Genomic DNA, 17980 nt, shown 5'->3' on the forward strand with positions numbered 1-17980 from the left:
TGGAGAAGGTGTTGACTACGAAAGGTTAACCTCTTAAACCCAGACAATGATCCAGAAATTTGAGAAATATAACCCTTATGATCTAACCTCTACTTGCAACAACATCCTGCAGCCACCCACTAAAATGACAAATGTTAATGATCTTGCTGAACACTACATACCAATTACTGCCCAATAACCAACATCCCAACACTAGCATATTTATTAGAGAAATAGTACTCCTACAACTCTGCAATCACATTGAGCAAATTCAATTTCTAGATCACCATCAATGTGGATTCAGAACCAGATATAGCACTGAAACAGCTCTAATACATATTGCCGATGCTGCCTTGAGAATGGTAGACTGGAACAAACACTGCCTGCGTAAACTACTTTCACTCCTCTGCCTTCCATACAGTAAAACATAATAATATGATTGTCCTGCTTGAGAAGAGGATGGGGCTATCTGGTCCCATATTAAAATGGCTTGCCTCATTCCTTTACAATAGATCACAGAGAATCTAAGTAAATCAAAACATACCTGACACCATACCAGTCGTGATTGGTGTTCGTCAGAGATCCATGCTTTCACCCACCCTATTCAACCTGCCCATGGAACCTCTAACTGAACTTCTCATGCTCTTAAACATTTACTACTTTATCTACGCTGATAATACACAACTGTTATGGAAAATTTCCTCACCTGAAGACATCACGTGCTCAACTGTACCCTACTGAAAACACAAGGGTTGACCCGCAATCACCTCATGCTTAACACACTCAAAACCAAATTCCTCCTGATCCCCCCCCTCACAATCACTCTGCCCCCATTGACGAATGGCTCAAACAATTCACTGCTCTCAACTGTGCCCCACACGTGATCGATTCCACTAGATCACTAGGCATAACATTGGACAAATACCTAAATATGCAAGATCATATCAGTGTCTCCAGCACCGGAGCCAAATACCAACTAAATATACTGAGGAAAATTAAACCTTTCCTACCCCTTAATGACTGTCAGCTTGCTGTCCAATCCCTGGTCATCTCCTGCCTAGATTACGGGACTGATACACTGGCATGCCTACCCAAAGTAAGGCAGGCCCCTCTACTGTCCACATTGAACTCAGCTGCTAAGCTCCTCACTGGATCCAGCAGATTTGACCACATTACCCCGGACTTCAACCATTTAAAATGGCTTTCATTTGAAGCTTAAATCTAGTTGAAGATGGCTTGCATGACTCATAAGGCCCTTCAGTACAACGCACCTGTCAACCTGGCCAGAAAAGGTGAACTGTCTCGGGGTAGTCGCTTCTCAAGAAGCTCTCACTACCTATTGCTGAAGCCACAGAAGTTCAATAAGACGAAAACTTACAACTGCTCCTTCTCCGGTCTTGCCCCAAGAATATGGAACACACTACCACCAGAAGCTAGAACAAACCTATCCTCTTCCTTCTTCAAAAAAGAAGTATAACATTTTCTGGTGAATGGTCTTCTCCACTAGTTATACTTAATCAGTGTGCCTGATCATTTACATATGGACTCCTTTTGGAACATGGACCTTCCAAGCTGCTTTGGTCTTCTATATTTGTTTGGTGTGTTTGCATAGCTTTCTACACTTTCCTTCATGCATTTTCAGGTCTGGCCTAGGCAGCGCATGGTCTTTCTCTCGACATGCTGTATTTGGTGTATGGGCTTATAGCCTGCTTCCAGCTTCTGATTGGCTTTTGTAGTTTCCTTTAAAAAATGTTGCTTCTAATTGGCTAATGGTTACTACTTGTCCCACCTTTTTTCTCAATTGTTGAGTCCCATGGATCACTTCCAGGATTAGTTCTCTTTCACTTGTGCTACTGTATGTCCTGTCTTTGGAACTTTTTTTTAAACTTTGACACAGAGCACTTCCAGCTTAGCATGCCGTGCTTTATCTTTAAGTATGACAGCCGCGCCGTTCTTTTGTTTAGCACGGCGCGACTTGCACAACTATGCTTAAAAACACACATTTTGCTGTTTCCGGCAACTAAAAGTCGCTGGAGGAGCGAACTCCCTCGGTGGAGTATGGGGCTGCTATAAAAAGCCATGTCAAAGCTTGCAGTTTGGTGGCAGTCCTGAAAAGGGAAGCAATTGATGGCAGGAAAGTGTGCCCGTCCAAAACGTGGTCCACTCCCGTTTCTTGGACAAATCATGTCATCTGCTCAGATGACTGATATCACGGACTACCCATTTCTAGACACATACTAGGTTGTTTAGTTTAGTGGGACTAACACGCATAAAAACAAATCCTCTGTAAAAGGAAAAAACTAGGACTCCAAAAGTGCTTCCAATGGTCAGTTGTCTTAATAGGTGGAGGGAAGGACAGCTGCAAATAATTTAGTACCTAACAGCCATATTCTTCAACAATTTTAGACGGTGAACGGGTTGAAGAAAGACGGGGGTCCACTTCCCCACAGCACTCCATCCATGTCACTTTCTAAATCCTGCTGCCCCCTTCCGTCCTTCACCTGCCTCTAACTCAAGCACTCACCCCAGTGCCACAATCGCCCGCAGTCAGCACGGTCTGCATGATAGAGATGGGACCTGGGTGTTTGGGAGAAACAAAAACGTAAGTGCTGGGGCAGGGATATGCTGTGTTTATCACAATGCGTTGTTTGCACAATCAAATGATATATTCATTTGCCCACTACAAGGTGGTTTTACGTTTCTTGAAGGAAAACCAATGAAAGCAGCTAATGCCTTAGCAGTTACAGCTCTAGACAGACGTGTAGATTCTGAGACCTTTCATGAGTTCTTCAGGCAAGCACGAGCCATAAAACATTGTGTCTGGTTGACCTCAGAGCTGGGTTTTCGTTTCCTCATTTTACCCCAAATCTGAGCTTTCGCTTAGCTGCTCTACTTGCACCCCGCATTCTAAGACATCCTTTTAACGGGGCATAACAATTTCTGCAACCACACCTTGCGCATCTTTTTTCCACACCTGCTATACCCCGGCTCCTGCACGCTGTGTACACTTTTGCACCTAATTACGGAAGGGTGAGGTTTATGTGATTCAATTTTTAAAACTTGCAGAAGGTTAATTACTGAGTGCAGTTTTGTTTTTAGAAGAATGTAATACCTCGCACACTTAAGTTAGAGATGCCCCCACCCATTCCATTATTTCACATTCTTTCCCCAGCAGCCTTAAACATGGTATAGTAAAATCAGTTAGTTTTGGAAGCGGTGGTAAATAAAGCCTTGCTCCCTGATTGGTCCCGGCGTTGCCACATGACCAGTATTATCGTCTGCACGCCATACACGGTGGCCCTGAGCCTCCCGGCTCCCTCACCACCATGTTTTTGTTTCCAATTGTTCATCGCTAACTATGCTTAGGTCCATTAACTGTTGGTTGTGAGATTTCCCTCGAGAGAAAGTTAGCTTCATATTGTTGCTCGTAGACCAGAGTGAGCAGGGCTTGCTACACTCCGCTTGGCAGGTAGGGGAATACTGGGGAACATACCAGGTGTTATTATTTGAACTAATAATCTACTCTTAAACACTTTCATAGTTGCCAACATAGGAAAACAAAATTCCTGTGACACTTTGCAGCACTGGGCTGCTGAAGATAGAAAGTTATTGTTTCCTTACCTGTGTGTAATAAAGGGGAACAGTTTCTGCAACAATATTACCCGGGACAGTCTCTAACTTGCCGGCACTGTCCCTGCAAAAACAGAACAGTTTGCAACTATGTCCTTTTGGTAATATGGAATGCTTACTACATCGTGGAACCACACTGGAGCATAACTGACTCCGGTTCCTGAAAATGTGTCACCAGAAATTGATTCGTTCGTCCCCTGACTGACAAAAGAAGCAAGGACATATTTTATATCCAGGCTGGCTTAATCACTGTTAAGTATTTGTGGGAGCGCCGGGGTCTTATTACCGAAGTTAAACTGTCTGCTCGGCACTCTACTGCTTCTGAAGCTGAAGAGTTCTGTTAAAGACAATCTTGCTGCTCCAGTGATATTAATTACATTTATGTTTGTTTGAAAGAATGTCTGACGCACTCTTCACCATTTAACCCCTTCGCCGCGGGGGTAATTCCCCCCGCGGCGCCGGGGGGCAGCGGCGCTGTGCTCGTGACGAGCCCAGCTCATCATGAGGCACAGTGGAGCTGTGCTCATGACGAGCTGGGCTCGTCACGACTCCGCCCACTAATTGATTCTCCCGCAAAGGCGAGGAATCAATTACGTGTGGGAGTGGCGCGACCATTATGACAAGCCCAGCTCGTCATGAGCACTGCTCCACTGTGCCTCGTCATGAGCACACAAGGGGTTATAGCCACTCCACAGAAAACAATATGAGCCTAAATCTGTATGATGATTTACTACTGCAAAAATGCAAGTTTCTCTGAATCGAGATTAACAATTTTTATTTATTTATCTTGCTTACAGGGTGGGTAGTTAAAAAGAGCTCTGTTCCATTAGGTGCTCATTCATCTTAATGGAAGTCCAATGGGAGTGTTTCATCTCATTGGCAGCTGAGCGAGCATACATTGTAGTTGGAAAAGCACTTATACATTCATGCTTTAAAACCTGATCTCCATTTTACCTATTGACAAAAAACAAGCATTTGCAATGCAATCGGTCTCACCTTTGTGACCATCTATGTATTTAGCTATGCAGCACATTAGCCTGGGTGCTGAAACATCTACTGTTCTTTAACATGGAGGGAAAGTAAGCACCAAACTGCATGACATGCCAGGTATGGGAACACATGGGAGAAATATTGCCTTTCAGCAGGAGATGGTATAGTCCAAAGCTATGTTTTTAATATAAAATCAGGGCCTTCGGTGGTCATATCACTGAAAATACAAGATTTGAAAAAAATATTGTCCACGGGTGCTTGTGGAAGACCATTTCTATGGACTGGAATCTAGAGAGTGCTAAAGTGATTCTGGTATTTTACTGACCTCCGCTGGTCGTTTTCTATCAAGAAAGTTAAATAGAGGCAGTTACCAGAAAAAGAAAACAAGCATTGGCATAGCCAATAGGTCTTGCCTTTGGGACCTTATAAGTATTTAGTTATGCAGCAGAATAACCTTGGTGCAACAACATCAAGTGTTGCATGGCTAAACACTTATACGGTCCCAAAGGCGAGACCTATTAGCTATGCCAATGCTTGTTAGCTTATTCCGATGAACTTGTTGTCTTGGATAAGACCCCATATTGGGCTACAAAGGTCTTTGGACATCACATTAAGTTACTGTAAATATAAAAACTGCAGGATGAATGTAAATACAACTAAAATCATGTTATTTGGTTGACCCAATCACAGATTCTTAGGTTATTGATAATTATCATTTAGAATATACATATAACTATGTTTATTTGTGCATCACTGTGTCATCTAATTTATCCTGTTTGTCACAGGTGAATTGACTTGAAAAGAAAATTAAAAACTCTGTTGCAGTGGTCAAGGGCTTTCGGGCACAATTTAATTTTGTTTCCAGTGGCATGGTCCTGGAGGTTTTAAACGCCAAGATTTGCCCTCTGATTCGTTCTGTTTACAGTTTACTCAGGCAAAATCAATGCAAATCAATCCAGGAGGCAATTACATCAGGAGCATCTTCAAGATGAGGAAGTCTACTCCAAGAGAAATCACCTGCCTTGCGTTTGGTCTAACTATATGAATTGGTTGATGAGCCGGCTCAACTATCTTTTTCTATTTAAGAACAGTGGGGCACAGAGGATCCCTGTCTGTTTGCTCACTCAAACCAGAAATGTAATCGTGCTTCATTCTTACAAAACCCAATTCATAGTTACGATCTAAATCATACGTGGTCCAAAATTAACACTTCTTTAAGTGATTTTAAAACAAGGGTTAAACAGGACATTAAGGCCCATGGCCTTAAATCAAGATGTGAGTTCTTACCATACAACTAAAACAGGGATCACCCTACAACCCACTTATTTGACCTTGCCCCAGAGATAGCTTGTTGTCGCGAAGTCACAGAGAATATTGCTGCTTCTTGGAATCCATTCTAATTGAATGCTAAAGGCCTCCTCTGTTGGTTGGGTCCTGAGTCCGTACCTCATGTTTTCTGTATTCCCCCATGCTGGTTATGGTTATGAAACAATATTTAACGGCAGTGCTTACCTTTACAGTATTCAGCAAAGAATAATTTAAGAGATTTAAATCTAATAACCTGATTCTAATATACGCTTTCATCGATTTTAACGTGTTACTGCATGTTTCTTTCTTTGTTGTTGTTTTATCTTACGTATGCAATATGATAATTTATCGAATATGTATGAAACTGCTCGCTCATAGTAGCGCAGCAGAATGAGCTCTCTGGAAGTGCACTATTTGCACTTTTGCAATCTTATCATGTGAAAAGTGCACTTTTCGTTACTGAATTTGTTCCATGTCCAGAACACTAATTACCCTTTTGTGCAATACCAAAACTCAGTATGCTCGCAGACACTTTGGGCACACTTTCACTTGCAATATTCATTTCAAAGATTTGTCTTACCTGATTGAAGCATTTCTCTCTATACTCCTCAAGCAACCAACATATAGGCATGAATTAAAATAAACAAATGTTATTGCCATTATAAATGTGTCGGTGTGCATAATGATTTAACGTCTTGGCACATGTGAAAAAGAAACTTAGTTCAGGCCGCATTGTACAATTATTATTAGAAAGTGCAGCAGTGCGTTTTCTGGTATCATAACTGCAGAAGTGGACAAATGTACTTGACCGGACTTTGTGGAAGTACTCTTATACTAAGTTGCCAACTATATGCACTATCAATTTAAGGTATTTAAATTGGGGAGAGGAGTCGCCCTAACGGCCAGGGCGGTCGACCTCAAACCTGGGGAACTGGGTTCGAGTCTCGGCAATGACGCTGAACATCCGGTGATTCTGGGCAAATCACTTAAGTCCATCAGGTGCCCCCCTGTTCGTCTTAGCAGATAAACATGGATCCAGCAAATCCTAATGAAACTGCGACTGAGGCAATGCATGTTTGATACTGTTTTGGTGCATCGCCCCCTCCCTTCCAGGCACAGGGGAACATTCTGCAGTAACAGGCCCGACAATCCATTGGCGCCTTCGGCCTTCGTCGAAAAAGCAGCGAAGGCTTCCTTGCCGAGGCCGGGCTAACACGCACACACCCTGTCTGCTGCGACGCGGTAACTGGAAGCTCCTTACCCTTGAGATTCTGCCATGCACACAAAAGGCCTGACGCTGCCAAGTTTATTCCAAAGTTTCAAGTGAGCTCAGATGGAAATAAAAAAATAAAATCAAACTCCGCAGGGGTCTGACAGAGGAGTAAGGGGCGCGGAAGAAGAGAGAGGGTGAGTAGCTAGGGAACAGCCAGACAGTCAGCCATATTGTGAGCGGCTCCACCAGTATTTAGAACAAGCGCGCGTGCCTCGCGCAAGTACGGGGTGGGGGGAGTGCGGCCGAGAGCAAGCAGTGTTTACCTTGCGGGAGCGAGTGCGATAATTGCTAACACATGGAGCCGCTCGCTCCCGCAAGGGAATCGCCAAACGTGCACGCGTTGCCATTTAAAGCAATGCAACGCGTGCACGTTTTTGCCTGCCAACCTGGAGCAATTTCTAAAGGTCTCTTTCCTATACAGTGCATGCGCGCTGCGTAGGCGAGACCTAAAAAATAAAGTCTCCCAGCAGAAAGCAATTCTGGTATCGTTTTCTATCAAGACAGTTAAATAGAGACAGTTGAACAGAAAAAAAAAGTCTCTAAGCGGAAGCAGACAAGTCCTAGGGCTGTTCTCCAGAGCCCTCATAGTACATACACGTATAAGTATATAATAAGTATATAGTAATGTATATACAAGAGGCCTCGAATGCTCTACTTAAAAAAAGTTACAACTTTTTTTTCATAAATATTGCAGTTGCTGTCATGGAATTCCTAAGCAAATACTAAAAACGAATACAACTGTAAGCCTAAGTACTGATTTCAGAACTATCACGATACTATATGCAGCTACATTACATAAACTGCATGGCATGGTGGAAATTTTTTTAACTGTGAAAATGTGCACACAAGTCCTACTTAGAACCACATTACGTATGTACAAGACATGTTCTGGTTTGCCCTGTTTAATCTGAGCATTGATTCTTTGTATGCAATAAAAAAAAAAAAACTTGGCGCGGCAATAAAGAAGATATTTTGGAGAGAATCGCAAACCAATAAAAAATATGTAATACCCCTAAAAACACAGATCAGCACAGTCACCAAACATTTGTGCATCTGACTGCAGTTGATAGTCAGGGGTCTCTGATCAACCAACGATCTGTCTCAAAAAGTGTTAAACCCAGCATTTAAGATGTACAAAAGAGCTTACATGAATTCTTTTGAACACCAGGCTTGTTTAGAGAGCCTCTGTATCCTCCTCCACCCAAGTCCTGTCTGGAGAGTGCTTCCGAGCCCCTGCCCGAACCCTTATGTTCGAGGCATATGAGCTGCAGATTGTACACTGTTCATAGATCGCCATCTGGTGTTGGGCCCGGATGTTTGCAGTTTGTTTTTGTTCTTTGGACAGTCTTTGGAAGTCACGAGTTTGGTGACTCCTCCTTCGGTCCGTACTGCGCATGGGCTTCGGCTCCATCCTCAGATTGTTTTTTTCCGCCATCGGGCTCGGATGTGATACTTCGTGCTCCGGCTTCGAACTTCTACGGTTCCAGCCTCGACGGAAAATCCTCGTTCATCGAGTTTCTTCATCATATCTTCATCTCTCGAAGAGGCACTTTTCTCGATTCCACACATCAGCGCCGACCTTCAGGCCCTACTCGACTCCGGTCTCGGCCGATGGAAAGGACTCCGTTCAAAAAGTGCCCAAAATGTGGGTCTAAATTTCCCCACACCGACCTCCATCAGGTGTGTAACCTTTGCCTCTCTCCAGAACACGAGGCTAGAGACTGCCCCGCCTATAAATCTTTTCGATCAAAAAAGACCATCCGGGATCGACGAGCTCGACGCACCATGGCGCACTCATCGACCGCGGCTCCACCGGACATCTTCGGAGACGACACCGGAGCTTCGGGGCAACACCACACCGCGCAGGAGGAAGACATCGTCAGCGCTTCCGAGGCCGATGACTCCGACCTGGAGGACATCACACCGGCGCAGAGGGTCGTGAGTACTCTACCCCCTCCCACCCCCGCGCCCAAACCCAAAGAGACTCAGGTTACACCTTCGCCTTCGGGCCTGGGGAATCCAAACACGCAGCTTCTATCACCCCACCTTCGGGCCCGGTGTCGAAGCCTCACAAGTCTCACGGCAGCTCGGGCTCGAGCCAGCCGACTCCTGGTGCCGATAACACCGCTCGGCACCGAAGAAAGCGACGCCCAGCTCGACTCCGAAGCCACCGGTGCCGAAGCCTGGACTCTCGGTGCCTACAAAACACAAACATAAATCCCTCGGCACTGACGCTCCGGCGCAGAAGCCTACCTCGACGCCCAAAAAACAGGAGGTTCCCAAAAAGCATGGCGCAGAGAAACCACCCAAATCCTCGGCTCCGAAAACATCGGCGCCAGCTGACGATTCGGCGCCACCGGACCTTTTCACACCCGATCCTTATCAAAAGACATTATCAAAGGATCCAAAGACTGGGCTATTGATTTTGACTGTCAAGAAAAGACGTCTTGACACACCAACTACTCCTCCACCACCCAAGCGGAAGGACTTTGCCACATCTCCTCTCAGAGTGCCTTCCCCACCACCTCCTACACCTCCTCCTCCTCCACCTCTTCCACCTCCTCTCCCTCCCAGGTCTCCGCCACTCTTGCCTCATCATTCCCCGGCCCCGTCCCCAGATCCGGATTACGGGGATCCAGATTATGACCCATCGGACGCCCCAATGGACCCCACACCACCAGGTGAGTAGTCTCCAGTAAGTCGGCCAGTGGACGGCCCTCCGCCCCCCGCTGGCTCTCATAGAGGCCCGTGTAATACGACCGGAAGCGCTCCAGTACTGCCGTTTGCGTGTAGACTACCTCCCCTGCCTCTGTGCGAATGCTCATTACCGGGCAACCTCTAGGTTCCGGGTTAGCCAGCCGGGCCAGGAGCGTTCCCACCTTATCCCTCTCCGCATGCACTCTGGCAGCATACAGCTTGTAATCAAAGCACCTCAGCCGCTCCGTCTCAGTCGCAACCAGCTCCTTCGCCTCTAGCAGCCTATCCTGTAGCTCCGGTCGCTCAGGCCTGCGCCGCTCCACGTCCCGCAGCAACCCCTCCGCCTTCGCCAGGTCAGCCAGGACTGTCGTCCGCACATTCGAGAACCGGCCCATACAAACGCCTCTGGTCACCACCTTCATTGCATCCCATTCAATCGCTCTTGTGGTAGTTGACCCCTCATTCTCCCGAAAGTAGAGCTCAATGCCCTGCAGGACAGCATCACTAAACACCGGATCCTCTAATGTCTCTGGCCGTAGCCTCCACGTCGGAATTGCCGACCTCGGCCTCTGCCACTGCAGCGTCAGCAACAGCGGATTATGATCGGAGACGGTCCTAGTTAAATACTCCGTGTGCACCATTTTGGGAGCCAGGGAGCCACTACACAGAATGGAGTCTATCCTAACGTGCAGCGCATGTAAAGCGGAAAAAAAGGAATAGTCCCTATCGCCAGGATGTTGCTCCCGCCACACATCAACCAATCCCCACCTCTCCTGCCAGTCCGCCCTGTGTGCCGCTAACCGGTGCACCGGGGAGTCGGCCAGGGGCGGATGCGACCTATCCAATGCTACATCAGTTATCGAATTAAAGTCCCCTCCTATCAGAATGGGGCCCGCCAGGAAGTGCGCTAGCGATCCCGTCAGGCCAGCAAAGAAGTGCGCCTGATCCACATTAGGAGCATAGAGACTGCACAGAACCACATCCTGGCCATACAACCGCCCCTCCACCACCACATATCTACCCTCAGGGTCTACCAACTGATTCGTAGCCTGGAATGGGACCCCCGCTCTCACCCACACCAATACTCCCCTGGCAAACGCAGAGTACGTGGTGCCAAACACCTGGCCATGCCATCTCCTCTGCAGCGCAGTATGTTCCTGCTTGGTTAAATGAGTCTCTTGTAGGAAAGCAATTTGGATGCCTCGCCTCACTAGCTGGGCGTGCACCTTATACCTCCTCGTCATGGTCCGGAGTCCGCGGACATTCCACGTGAGGCATTTCAAATTAGGTAATGTCCCCATTGTAGCCAGTCCTCAACCACTGACCCAGTGCCCAGTGACTGACCCAGTGCCCAGTGACCACCCCCAGCCATGCAGTATTGCCCCTTAACCAAAACACCCCAACAAACTCCCCCCACCCCTCTCCCCAGAACAGGACCCAATAACGCTATATCAGCCCCCATCCAAACCTGCAACCCTCCAAACATTCCCTACTCTGTAGTCGTCACCACAGAAAGCCTTAAGGGCCACGAGCGGGTGCTTCAGAGCCGACCCTGGGCAGGCCCAGCCCCCGCCCCCAGCCCACGATCCCACAGGTCTCTCAACACAGTACCTTCCAAACTGCAGAGCACCAGGGCGCCCCTCCGGACTCGGGGCTGCAATTAAAACCCCCCACTCCCAGTGTTAGTCGTTGAAGAGACCATCCGCCGTCTGTGGGGTGACTGCCGGCCTCCCTGAGCTCTCAGCCTCCGAGACTTCACCACCGGACTGCTCGCCATCGTCTCCAGATTCTGTACCCACCGATGTCCTTTCTTGCGAGGAGCCCGTTATGATCGCCGTCGCCGCCAGCGCTCCCCGCCTGTCATCCGCCATCTGGTCGTCCCGCACCCCTCTCCTGAGGTTGTCTCGTTTGCGGATGCGTTGGGATTTCCGCACCCGCACCTGCTGGCTCTTCGCCCTCGCGCCTTTCCCTGTGCGGTCCGCACCAGCGTGATGCAACTCAAGCCATGCCCACGCCTCGTCAGGAGTCTGGAAGAAGTGAGTCGTTCCGTCCACAATCACTCTTAGTTTCGCCGGGAAAAGCAAGGAATATTGCAAACCCTCGGCCCTCAGTTCCTTTTTCACCGCCAAAAAGGAGGCCCTATTTTTCTGGACCTCCTGCGTATAGTCGGGAAACACCGTTACCGGGCTGTTCGCTACCTGAAATGGGCCCTCCGATCGTGCCCTCTGGATCAGCCAATCTCTGTCCTTGTAGTGCAAGAGTCTGACCAACATCGGCTTGGGTGGGCGGCCCGGCAGCGGAGGGCGGGCCGGAACCCTATGTGCTCGCTCCAAGGAGAAGAAGGGGGAGAGCCCCTCCGGGGCCACCACCGTTTTAAACCAGTTCTCCGTGTATGCCACCGCATCCCCCCCTTCACTGTTTTCCGGAAGGCCCACCACCCTTACGTTGTTCCTTCGATTGCGGCCTTCGGCATCCTCCGCCCGTCTCTCCAGCGTCGCCAAACGGCTCAGGATATCAGCGAGTTTGTGGTCCGCGGCCGCCACCGCTGGCCTGAGCTCCTGTAGCTGCATCTCATTGTCCTTAACTCGGTCTGACAATTTGGCATGGTCTGCCCGCAAGAGACCCAGCCCAGTCGCGACCTGCGCTATATCGTTGTGCAGTGCCTCCTTGGTTGCCGTAATCGCCTCCAGGATGCCATCCAGCCGTTTGTTCAGGCGCCGTTCCTGCGCTGAGCCCTCCTGGTCAGCCTGGGCCCCGCCATCCGCGGCCGGCGCCGGCCCCCGGCCGTGCCCCACCGGCATCTGCGGCGCGGAACCCTTAGTCGCCATCCGCTCGATGGGAACCCCCGATCAGGGTTAGCGCGAGGGTCCCCCGCTCAACTGTGCCAAAGTCCGCCGCCCGGCGCGGCCGCCACCCACGAGGGCCACCGCAATCGCAGCCCGTGTGTTTCCCTCAGTCAGCCAGAGGGCCACTCCTTGGTCGATGCCTCCACCCTCCGGCAGCACTCGCCACTCTCCAGCCGCCGATGAGGGCCACGCAGTTCAGGGCCTTCCTCCGCTCCCCACAGCGTCGTCAGCCACTCCGGACCTCCTTGTCATTAAGCCCCCATCGAATCAGCCCAGGGCTATACGCCCAGCGGGGTCAGCACTGTGTCCCGGGGGGGGTGCGCCCCTCCGCGCCCGCCTGCAGCACTCCTCAGTCCCCGCACTGCCAGCCACTGCCCAGCGCCGGGACCCACACCACTCCGGAGCCACCAGCGGGGACCGTCAGCCCGCCCCGATGTCGGGCGCGCGGTCCAGCAATGCCTGGTCAGGCGTGGTCTCTCCCGGGAAACACCGTTCACTCTCCGGCTGCCTCCGCCGTCCCGGGTCCCAGCCAGGCTCCTCTCCAGCCCAGGCAGTCGTCACTCTCCACGTGGGGGGAGGGGCGGCTCCGGCGCTCCGCGCCTCACGCAGCAAGAGGAGCCCCGATCCCCAGCCCGCGATACCAGGGGCACCGGAAAGCCGTCCTCCTTCAGCCCAGCTGGGGTAGTCCCCGACTCCCTCCGGCCCCGGTCCTCCGTCCTCCGCCCTCAAGGCTCCGAGGTCGAGGCCACCGCCATCTTGCCCGCTGGTCTTCGCGCTCCGCAGCCCCGGTGGCGGGCTCCAGCACCGCTCCTGGCCCTCCTCAGTCTCGCTGCCAGCAGCCCCTGCAACCCTGGTGCTCCGCACCGGCAGTCCGTCCTACTAGCAGCCCCTTACGGCAGGTAAATCAGGAGTAATGACGGGATCAGGCTCAGAGCTACAGGCTCACGCCGCCATCCCGATCGGCGTCCAAGCCACGCCCCCGTGGTCATCCCTAAATTAGCCAGACAGGTCCGCCTTGGCTGTCACAAGTACCAGTGTTGACTATTGGGTGCCGGTGCCAAGCACCAGAAACCACTGCCTCAAATTAAGCACTGCTTAAGATGACTTCCCTGCTCACTTGCACCCTCTAGTAATTGAGCTAAACAGCACAGGGGCTTATCTGCTCACGTAAATATGCCCACGTATGTAATATAATGCACTCTGCCTTAGGCTACAAGGCCTGCTGTAGGGGTGACTTACATATAGTACATTCAGTGACTTTGGCATGGCATACAAGTGTGCCATGTCATGTTTTCATTCATGGTTTGCACCATGACACACAGTCTGCAATGACAGGCTGCATGCAGTTTGTATGTGGGTCCCGTAGGGTGGCATAATACATTCTGCAGGCCTTAGGGACCCTCTTTGGTACCCATTCCCTAGATACCAAGGGGTACCACTTACGAACGACTTAAATGGGTGCCAACATGTGTGCTATTTGTATTCCATTTAGAACCTTATTGTAGGGAACGAGCACTGGCACTGGGGTCTGGTTAGCTAGGACCCAGTGCACATCAGTGCTTTAAGCTTCATTCGAAAAAGGTTGAGCTGTCTTAAAGTCTAAGCACCTAGTCACTCAGCAAGCAGGCCAGCTCTTTCAGTGGACTAAATTGCAAATTTTCAAGTGGGTTCTACCACATATTTTAACTTTGGGAGGAATACAGCATTACCATCTAGATTGCAAGGGCCCTAATACAGTTTTATATGTATATTTTGTCTCAAGCTTTATTTTGATTGCTCACTAAATTGTTTAATGTTTTGTGCTAGATGTTATGTCATGTACACTAGCAAAACCATCTATACCAGTTGTCTTCCTAGGCATTGAATATAGTTATTTTTCTTTGTTAGAAAATGAAAATTGAATTGGAACAAAAGAAAGCATTGCTGAGAAACATGGAAACCGAGATTCAGAACACAATGCAAATTAACAACAAGATTGCACAGTCGTTTTCAAATTGCGATGTGGACATTTCCAAATTTAGTGACAAAGTAACCCAACTAAATGATCGCTGGCAAAGGATTGATAAAGAAATAGATGACAGGTATGTGAGAAAACTGTTAATTGATTTTAGTAAATATGTTGATTCTGGCAATTTTCTACTATTATGTGTTCTCGAGATTAGGCTGTACAGTCGGTGGGAAAAAATATGCCTACCATTAGCCTCCTCCTGATTATGATATCCTTGTTCTCAATTATACCACACAATGGCCACCACACCTTGGCTTACTTTCCGGTGGCTAATGGAAGCCTTTTGAAGCTGTTTGCCCATGTTTATCTTTGCAAACACAAGGAGATGATGGACGGAGCGCTGAAACTTTTCAGACACTCGCCCTCAGTCACAGATCTGGGTTGAATCCATCATCCTTCCTTAGCTCACTTCCCCACCCCAGTTCAGACCCAGCTATATGCAAATCAGTCTTGGCCCTGTGCCTCATGAGTACAGTCCAGCCGAACTGCCAATCCAGGTCTTCCCTGGACCGGAAACCAGCATCCTGGGACTGGTTTCGGGGTAGCACCCCTCATCAGCCAGGCTAGCTTGAATCCAGTGGCAAAGTGAGCAAGGAACCCACGTCTGGGCATACTCTGCCAACTTAAGGCAAACACAGCAAACAAAAGAAGATGATGGCCGGAGCTCTCCATTCCACTCGAGTCAAGCTAGCCTGGCTGATGAGGGGTGTTACCCCAAAACTGGTCCCAGGATGTTTGTTTCCGGTTCGGTGAAGACCTGTATTGTCAGTTTGGGCTGGACTATTCCCATGATGCACAGGGTCAAGACTGATCTGCATATAGCTGGGTCTGAACTGAGGTGACAAAGTGAGCTAAACAACGACGATGGATTCAACCCAGATCTGTGACTGGAGGTGAGTGTCTGAAAAGTTTCAGCGCTCCCTTCATCATCTTGTGTTTGCTATGTTTATCTTTGATTCATGAGCTATGGGACAGTGTTTTTTTTTATTATGGCTACAGGTTCTCTTTGGCCTCTGCCTGTCAATTTGTGCCAAAAGCTGATGACTTTAAAATTAACATTTGAGTTTCTTCAGCTATTTTGAAGTTGACACATGTTTACTTTATATATACACCAAATATATGGGTGTCCTCTGCCCTTGTGTCACAGCCTTTCAGCTAAAATAATTATGAACATTGATTTCAGTATTATCACTTCCTGTGATGGGCTGAAAGACATGTTGTATCATTTTTTCAGTACCACCGGTAATGTGCAACATGTTTTAAGATAGTGAAAGGTTTTAAAAAAGTGACCTGATGAATATAAATTACTTCAAATTGTCTTTGCTTTCTCTGCATATGTGACATGTGCCAGAAGAGGTGACGCAAAACTTTGGCTATCAAAGGATTATGATGAGTTTGCTGAACTGCTTCTAAGTTTGTACAATTGAATTTTCTTTTTATTATATCAGTAGGAGAAATCATTACTTTGATGCATTCTATGTTACCCTTGAAGGGATATTAACATAATGTGGTAATGTCTTTTTGTAGGTCTTGGGAGTTGGAAAAGCAGGGCAAGCAGTTGAGAAACTACAGACAACTCTGGCAAGGACTCAGTAAATGGATTGGTGACACAAAGCATCGACAAGATATCATAGAATCTACAAAGTTGGTTGATTCTAATACAGTTTCCAGATACTTAAATGAGCAGAAGGTACGCACTGTGGAGCTTGTAAAAGAACTTTAAAACGGTAGTTGTTGAGTCTTTTAAAGATAATGAATGTAGATCTTCTGTTTTTATTTTTATGAATGGCTTAGAGTCACTAAGTGACTCTGTGCAGGGGGTGAGCCTTAAGGCATGTATATCTCGACCACATAGCTCTCTGCAATGTAGTTGATAATTTAATATTTAGTATAGAAAATCTATAGAGCAATGGAACAAAGCGAGGCCTGCCTTGTCACTAATGCTAAGAGAGTTAAGCATATACTTTTAACATCTGTGTGCAACGTGTACTCAACACCCATCTATCCTTTTAATAATTCAGACTTGATACATTGATTACCGAAAAGAAAATCTGTTGCAAGTGATGTGTACAAAAAGAATGTTATATTTTACAAAATTGTAAATAATTTGAAAAACAAAGACAATGCATCTGTCTGATGAAGTGGCTTCGCTGCACTGATTTGAAAAGTAAAAAGTACAATGTTGTACACATAAACTAGACATAATCATGAGGATCTCCTTTTTCTGAATAGAACTTGAATGCAGAAATAAATGGTAAACGAGACGATGTCGAAGAGGTTCAGAAGACAGCAGAGCAGTGTGCATCATCGATCAAGGTACAGAAAGATACTTTCTAAAGTTTTCAGTGAGTAAATCCAAAGGTGATGTCTTGTAATATCATTAATGATTGGACTACATGATGTGTGTGGCAAGAAGCAGTACATGGCGGTGATGTCAAAGTTGAATTGATATCTTACCTAAAGAATTCCATTGTTTTTTCTGGGATGCCACCAGTTTTTATATTGATGTAGAATAGGTCTTTTACTATAATTATCATGTCAATCTTCCCTTATGCAAGGTTTTTAGTGCTCCTCAGAGGTTTTGTAGTGTTCTACCCAGTGAAAGGATATTGAAAGTATCTTTGACATACATTTACAAGGGCCATAACCAAAGATAGTGCATTTTAAGTAACACTCATATAAACCTAACATAGTTTGTAGCCTTTGCCTCTGTTTTGTGATGCGGTAATGTATGAGTTACACACATTCACTTAACAAGAATAGCTTTTGTTCTCAGAGCTGGGTTTGTATGACTGGTTAACACTGTACATGATTTCTGGTCATGCCCTAGTGTGTATTGCTGATATAACAAACAATTTATTTAACCTTTGAGTATAGATCATGCTATTTGTATGTGCTCCATCCACTGTGGAACAGTTAGTAAATAGCATGAGGATTCAGGTTTCATGTGTTGATAAACTTACTTGTAGTCATTTTCTGTATATCATTGTCATATTTACACTTTTAGTCCCAGGATGTGATTGGTTCATTAAGGGTTGTTGGTAAATGCGCAGTCTGCGGGAGGCAGTCCTTTGCACAATACTTTTGTCTTTTTCAAGTATGATCACCACCTTCAATTTAGTGTTTTCAAGTATTTGGCAGATCACAGCTTTATGCACAGAACTAAATAAGAGCATTAATGGAAAGAGAAACAGAACAGTGACAACCCATGCGTCTCTCTCCTCATCTGCCTCCCCTCTACCACTATGT

The 17980-nt window shown here is 47.4% G+C and overlaps 1 protein-coding gene across 2 annotated transcripts in view; it reads left to right on the plus strand.

Annotated features, from left to right (window-relative positions):
• The window catches only part of DSP (desmoplakin), a 222571-nt gene that overhangs the window by 157991 nt on the left and 46600 nt on the right, over window positions 1-17980 (plus strand). For both annotated transcript variants that reach the window (XM_085607227.1, XM_085607228.1), the window contains exons 18-20: window positions 14611-14804; window positions 16259-16421; window positions 16964-17047. In XM_085607227.1, coding sequence (XP_085463353.1) covers window positions 14611-14804; window positions 16259-16421; window positions 16964-17047 — 441 coding nt within the window. The remainder of the gene's footprint in view (window positions 1-14610; window positions 14805-16258; window positions 16422-16963; window positions 17048-17980) is intronic.

Source organism: Triturus cristatus, chromosome 5_2 (genome assembly GCF_964204655.1).
Source record: "Triturus cristatus chromosome 5_2, aTriCri1.1, whole genome shotgun sequence".
Lineage (NCBI taxonomy): Eukaryota > Metazoa > Chordata > Amphibia > Caudata > Salamandridae > Triturus > Triturus cristatus.